Source organism: Morone saxatilis, unplaced genomic scaffold (assembly GCF_004916995.1).
Source record: "Morone saxatilis isolate NCDOM2014 unplaced genomic scaffold, NCSU_SB_2.0 Contig21, whole genome shotgun sequence".
NCBI classification, from domain to species: domain Eukaryota; kingdom Metazoa; phylum Chordata; class Actinopteri; family Moronidae; genus Morone; species Morone saxatilis.
The window spans coordinates 19,292,690-19,299,926 of record NW_023339774.1 but is presented as its reverse complement, the minus strand read 5'-3'; the positions used below and the strand labels follow the sequence as shown (position 1 = coordinate 19,299,926).

General features: G+C 35.7%; 1 protein-coding gene across 5 annotated transcripts in view; it reads right to left on the bottom strand.

Annotated features, from left to right (window-relative positions):
- mast4 (microtubule associated serine/threonine kinase family member 4) overlaps positions 1-7,237 on the bottom strand; it is a 97,818-nt gene that overhangs the window by 45,040 nt on the left and 45,541 nt on the right. For all 5 annotated transcript variants that reach the window (XM_035667661.1, XM_035667662.1, XM_035667663.1 and 2 more), the window contains one exon: positions 5,715-5,746. In XM_035667661.1, coding sequence (XP_035523554.1) covers positions 5,715-5,746 — 32 coding nt within the window. The remainder of the gene's footprint in view (positions 1-5,714; positions 5,747-7,237) is intronic.

Here is a 7,237-nt window from a genome sequence, read left to right as displayed (position 1 = left end):
CCTGCCAGTCCACATCAGTCAGTGTACGACAAGACAGAGTGCACTCACACCTGATTTCAAATCGCTTTTGTAATCAATTATACAAACACAACAATAAAGAAAAAGAGCTAAAAACTAATTGATCTAGCATTGGAATTTGTTCATAACACTCCAACTGGCAGGCACATAGAAGCATGAATTAAGTGCTTAATCAGAGAGGCATATGAGTGTTGGGTGTGATTGTCATAGTGTGAAATCCTAAGTAATAAAGCATGATGACGCACTAGAGTGTCCTAGCTCCTGCAAGGACTTAAGGACCCTAGAGACTACTGCTTATCATTAGTAAAATCACCCATGATGCATTTTATCCACATTACCAAACCATCCAGATCCCAATAAGTCAAAATGAGACTCGCTGGCAGGAAATTGTCCAAGGATGAACTACTGCATGACAAAAGAGGTGCCTTTTCAGATAATTTGACAACACTTCCTGCTGCTGTCAGACTGTTTAACAACCAGCACTGCTCCCAGTAACACTTACATTTTAGCAATCCCAGCAAGCCTACCTAATTCTTACAGTGTAAAGAGCCTGTGTTTGTCAAAAACCGAAACCTTCTGAGCTGTGACTTCCTGTCAGTAAACAGTACTGGCGCCTTCTTCTGAGACACAACTCCAGTGTTTTCATGGTGCAGGGGTAATGCCCCCTGCCCTAAAATGTGTCTTGGAATATGCAGTGGAGTGAAGAGGAGTCAAAAAGAGACATAGTATAAATATAATGATGATGATGATGTATCTAGAAGTATACAATATACAAACAGCAGTATCACTTTAATTGTACATTCCACTAATTCATAAATACTATTAATTCAGAATCAGAAATACTTTATGTTAATGGCAGTTAGAATTATTAAATTAAAGGATTATTAAACGAGTAGTGTGGGACTTTCCACTCCACATGCATAATGTTTTTTTTAGTTATATCATAACTATTAAATAATTCCTATCACTTTATGATGGACAATTAAGTTTTAGTGAGGCGCTTAATAGTCTTGACTACAAATTAAGTCACACTCAAGTTACTGTCTCTACTTAAAAGGAATACTTTGACATCTTGGGTAATTCACGTATTTGTTTTTTGTCTAAGAGTTAGATGAGAAGATCGATAAGCATATTTACCAAAATGTCAAACTATTCCTTTAATATTGGATGTTAATATTAAAGCCTAAATAAGTTTTTTGTACTACTGAATAAAAATCAATTTAACATATTTGATATGTTTAGGTAAGTCCGCCCCAGTCTGTCTAAACTTTCCATTAAACTGTCTGTCATTCTTCATTAACTAAATTAAACTTCCCAAATTAAATATATAACTACATCAGTTATTACTTTTCAGAAAAGCTGAAGGAAAGGGGCAAAAGCCTCTCTTTTCAACATCGGAATATTAAAGAGAATTGACCCAAGCAATCTCAACTCCAGTTCACTACACACATCATCTCACCATCAGGAGTAAGTTAGTGAGGAACGTTCAGCATGTTCTCATCCAGTCTGCTCAGCAGTCCATCAAAAATATTACATTTTAAAATGTATAAAGCCAAGACCATCACCAGGATTAGCTTAAAAGCTTCAATAAATCATAATAAAAGACCAGCACACAGGGTACATCAGCTGTGCGCAGGTGTGTGTACTCTTTGAGATAAGCACATTTATATAATTTCCTAGCTAAAGAGAAGTTAGTTAATGAATTAGAAACCAGGTTAGCATTTACAGAAAGCAGAGTATGAAATGTATGAACTATATGTCATACAATATATTTAACTAAGCCAATGAAGCTGGACTGAATTCATCCATTTGTCAAAGTGTTTTTTTTGTGCTAGTAATTTTTGGCTTTTAGTGAAGGTAGGTGACTCACCAAGGTTTTCATAATAATGTACGACAGCTACTGTACCTGGGGTGAGAAAAACTTTCACTGACTCACAGCACAGTGTGCAGAGGAGCTTCTATTGTTCAGCTTGAATTCATTTGAACTCAGTTCTACCTCGATACAAATGAAGATCCCACATTAGTCTCTGCACCTGAAGGCTGACTGCTTTTGAGTTACACAAAAAGTGGTTCAGAAAGACATATGCCACCAAATATCCATCTTCTTACTTGTCCCTTGGTTTGGAATTAGTATTAAATAAACCTTTATTTACACATTTTAATTAATGCCACGACTCTTCTTCTAAAGCTACTCCGTGGTGGCAATTTCTTGTAACTTCTTGTGACCATGTTGTTTATTTGAGGTCACACCAACAGACACTCACATTATAACACACTGTTGGTGTGTCTTAGAACAAAGCTTTATCATTATGAAAGCAGTCAAATGCTCAAATCCTCTGTTTGGCAACTTAAAAACTTAAACTTGGTACTTATTATCAGTTATATTCTGGCTCTACAATGACACAGCCAATCCCTTTTAGGATAACAGAATAGTGGCTTATAATGCCAAATAAGAGTCTATTAAAGTTGCACTGAGTGACTTTTGGCTATTTGGTTGTAGTGCAACATGATGTAAACAAAACATTGCCTTATGACACGGAAAAGATGTTAGCAAACATTAATCCATACCACAGATTAGGAGCAACATTAGCATTCATTTGAGGTCATGTTTCTGTCTATTTGATGAATATAAGTCAAATATTCACTCTCCTTTTAGCTCTGTTTTGGTTTGTACTTGTACTCCAGTAACAAGTGACACTACTCACATAACATTGTAATTTATCCATTTATATAAATAATATTGATTAGTTTAGCTTTAAAATTTAAATGTTTACGCCCATGTTTATAAAAATTAAGATTTAGATGACTGAGTTGGAGGACGATGTGGTACAAAAATCTACCGAATCATCAGTACCACCTAGCAAAGTGCGACACTACTGTGCCTATGCTTTTCTTTCAATGCATACAACATTATTCGAACCAGTTTTTGAGAAAGAAACTCAAAATATTTAGTGATGCTGTTGCTTTACCAAAGTTATACTTTCAATATATTCTGTATTACTTTTTACTTTTTACATTTATATTAGACATACATAGAAATTAGGTACTATATCGGAGTAGATTAGGGAAGTGTTTGCAGGAGCAAAGTAACACATGGCAAATGGAACAAGAGTTGTGTTAGGTGAGTACTGGTAGAGACGGGTCTTCAAGTCATTTATGAAAGCAGAGAAGGATTCTGCTGATGAGTAAGGAAACCCGTTTCACCGCAAAGGCAGCACACATAGGTTTGGTTTGAAATTTCCTACCATCACAGTAACAGCAGGACTAGTCATCATTCATTAGCTGATCAAGTCAGCAGCAACATATGCTGTAAACAACCAGAACTAGCATCTATTTCATGCAAGATACAGTTGATATAAAAACTACATCTCTAAAGCTACAACTCAAAGATCTCAGTACGCAGTTAACCTCTAACTTCATCTGCAGTGATCACGTTCATGAAGTATGACTGACAACATCTGTTAAATTGAATATCACCATAAAAAGACCATGTAACATAATCTGCAGTCAACAATTCCTCTTTGATATCCTGTTGCATGGCAAAGCAGCTGATTTAGTTGGGCAGCACAACAGCTTTGGTCCTTCAGAACCTGCAACAGGCTGTGTTTTTGTGCAGATGGTCAGAAACAGGAATAGGATCCAATATAATCCAATGAGTGCCCCTTGAAGTGCCAACACATACAAATGATTGATTTTCAGTCATTTTATTGGACCCAGCTAAAGACTTCCAGTTATTAAGGTCAACCTATAAATAGGTTCCAGTAATCGCTCAACTAGAATGACCCATGTTGAAAACAACTTCACATATGACCTAAAAAAGGTACAATCCATCACTCTTGTGACCGTGGAAAAGGTATTACAGTAATAAATGCCCCGCCACGATGTAAAGAGTTTATTGAAGAGGGTAACCTTGGTAATTAACCGGTATTGACAACAGCCAGCATGTTAATGACATCAAATGTTCAGTAGATGGCTCTGTGTCACAGGAAAACCTCTGAGATTTCAGTGCTCTGCATTTGACAAACTGAGCCAACAGGGATACAATTCAAAAAATTAAGTTCCTTTATTCTTGCACTTTTTTTTAATTGTGATTAAAGTCTGGCAGTCCCAGATTATGCATTGCTATCATGAACATTGTCAATTTGCATGTTACCAACTTCAGCTTTTTCCTATTCATCAATATCAACATTTCACCTAAACACATAAAATAAAGCACATAAGTGACACAGCAGTCAGAGATCACCAGAACAAACAGAACACCAATCAAGAGAAGTACATATATATATATGTATATATATATATCTCACAAAATATGGGACATACTAATGTGTTACTCCATCCCGACTTTTTTAGATGACAAACACACTTTTTATTAGCAATTTAAATAAACTGCAGTTATGATGAATTTGAATCAACTTTGTCGTATCCAAACACCATTACTATGGTTACCAAAGTCCACAGAGGCTCCAGCACTCTAAATATAAACCGGTGCGGTTGGTGATCTCACAGCAGCGTTTTAGTAATGGCTCACCTCTATTACAGTAGGTGCCCCCTCTGGTGAGGTGACAGCGAGAGCAACAAGGTGTCATGTGTAAATCTTTCTCCACTGCCATCAAACTAAACCAAAATCAATGTCTGGAAAGTCTAATATGCCTTCAAGCTGCATTTTATCTGTTATTATCAAAGACTCTGTACTGCTGTACAAGTGTGGGAAAACAATGCAAATCTGTGGAAAAAGTTTCACTCTAAAACAGCTTTATATAGCTCAAACTGTAAGCAAAATGAACCCCAGGCAGACAGGTGGAAACTGGAGAAATATCCTGGATATATCCAGTCCAAGGTACATTTTGTAGAGACAGATTTGAATTTGAATAAGTACTGGGTGTTAACCTCCCCAGACACCCGCTGTTTGCCATCTTTAGGGTGTCTCCAGAGAAAATGGGAGACAGAAAGAAATATTTATTGCACATGCTGCTGGCAGCTGCCACAACACTGAACCAAGAAGGAACCTCCAACCAATGACAGGCGGTAATCAGTAATTAAAAGGAAGTAGTAACTTTTATGTTGAGATTACAGAACGCACCATTCACAGAGAGCAGTCAGTTTGGTTGAAAGCAACACAAGAAGTTCAAAGTTTGTACTTGTTTACTTATTTTATCAATTCTTTACTTATTTTATTTGATCATCTCCAGAAGGAAAAAAAATGGACGATTACGTCAATATTGAAAACTTTAAAACACAGTATGATTACTAACTCAAACTAAAAGTGTATTTTGCTTATTTGGAAGCTGATTTACATCAATTTACACTTACACTGACTGAACACAGTCACTGAGAGTACACTGATTGATAAAATGTGACAGAAACTGCAGAATATGTGAAACCCGTAAGAACAACAAGAACCTGTCCAGGTTCACAAGTGCCACATTAGTTGTGTGACTATTTTAGTAAATCACTGTAAAATAAGTTTATAATGCAGGTTAATGTCACACAATCTTTGAAGCGGATTCATTCTCATAGAAATCTGAAAATCAATGTATTATTTATATATTTGGTATTTGATATTTTATTTGACTGTAAAAAAACTAATATCATGATAATGATTTCAACTATATCATGCAGTCCTACTATGTAATGCTGTGCTCAGTTTTTCAACTTCTCAACCCACTCAACTGAACAGATATTTGGGTACTTACAAACTGCCTCTTCTTGGTAGACTCAGCTCTTTCTGTAAATGAAAAGAGAAGAGTTATTAGTACAAAAATGTAAAACTTTATATAATCATTAAAAGACAGCAGCAGCCGCTTTATTGCCTCGCAAACAACCACCATATGGAAAGAGATCACAGAGCAGGTGTGAAACTGTTACATCCCATCCCAAAGAAATAGGCAAGAAGTTTAAAGAAAGCATCTGGATTTTACTTTTTGTTCAATTTACATCACAGCTGAATCAAGTGCACATGAAGGACACCGCTCTTACAAACCCATTTCCTGTCATGTGTATACTAGACTCTCTAGTAAGAGGCATAAAACGCTCAGATAGATTGTGGTAGTTAAGTCTTGATTTTTGGAACACATATCTGTGCTTAAAAAACACAATGCTGTATATACAGTATGTTATTGAACAGTAGAAGTCAGAGTTACACAGAGATCAGGGTTCAATAGCCCAGAAAAAGGGCCAACAATACAGTCATTGATTTCTTGAGGGATTATGCCTTCTTACAGGCTGGTTACTTAAAGGATAATACTGCTGGCAAATATTTGCAATATTTCAAAGTCCTTGCAGTTATTACCCAACTTTGACTCAACGTGTGTATACAGTCAATGTATACAGTCTTCAATCCCAAAAACTATTTCTGTATGTACTGTATAAGGGGGGAGGGGGAGGATATGTGTTAAATGTAAACCTGTGACCGTGAACTGGCTCCAATGTAGGACAATACTAACGTCCAGGTATACTGTTTGAGATATCTCAGGCACAAGTATGTCATGATATGAGGATATTTATCTTTATTACTATTGTTATTTATTGTACTCAGGGTTGGGAGAGTTACTTTAAAAATGTAATACAATACAATTACTAATTACCTGTTAAAACATTTAGTCAGTGACCTAATCCAAGTATCACAAAATTAAAGTAACGTAACCTGATTATGTTCATTACTTTCCGTTACTCCTCTTAGTTTTCCATTGACTGTATCATCTTATTGAATTTTTATTGGAAATAACTTGCAATGTTTTTGCAATTATACTGTTATAAAAACAGTATTCATGTTTCCTACAGTGCAGTTGTATTGTGACAAGAAAGTACAACAGGTTAGAGTTCAGAACATCTTATTGGCAGTTATTTTGGATCAATACGAAACCACAATGTCTTTGAGTCCTTGTATGATTTTAAAATGATCTTACTTGCTTTAAAAAAAATCATGTTCCAGCCTATTTGTCTGACATGCTTTAAACCTGAAAGACCCCTCACCTCACCTCTGGCACAAATCTATTAGTTGTTCCAAAATGCAGGATGAGGAAGCTTTTAGTTTTTATGCTCTAAGCTGATGGAAGAGCTGCTCTGTTGAGATCTTTGATCTTAAAACCAACCTTTTTTGAGCCTGGCTTTTAATAAGAATGTTTTATTTTTCATTTTATTCTTCTTTTTTCAATTATTATTGAAAAATATCTATCTATCTATCTATCTATCTATCTCTATATCTATATCTATCTCT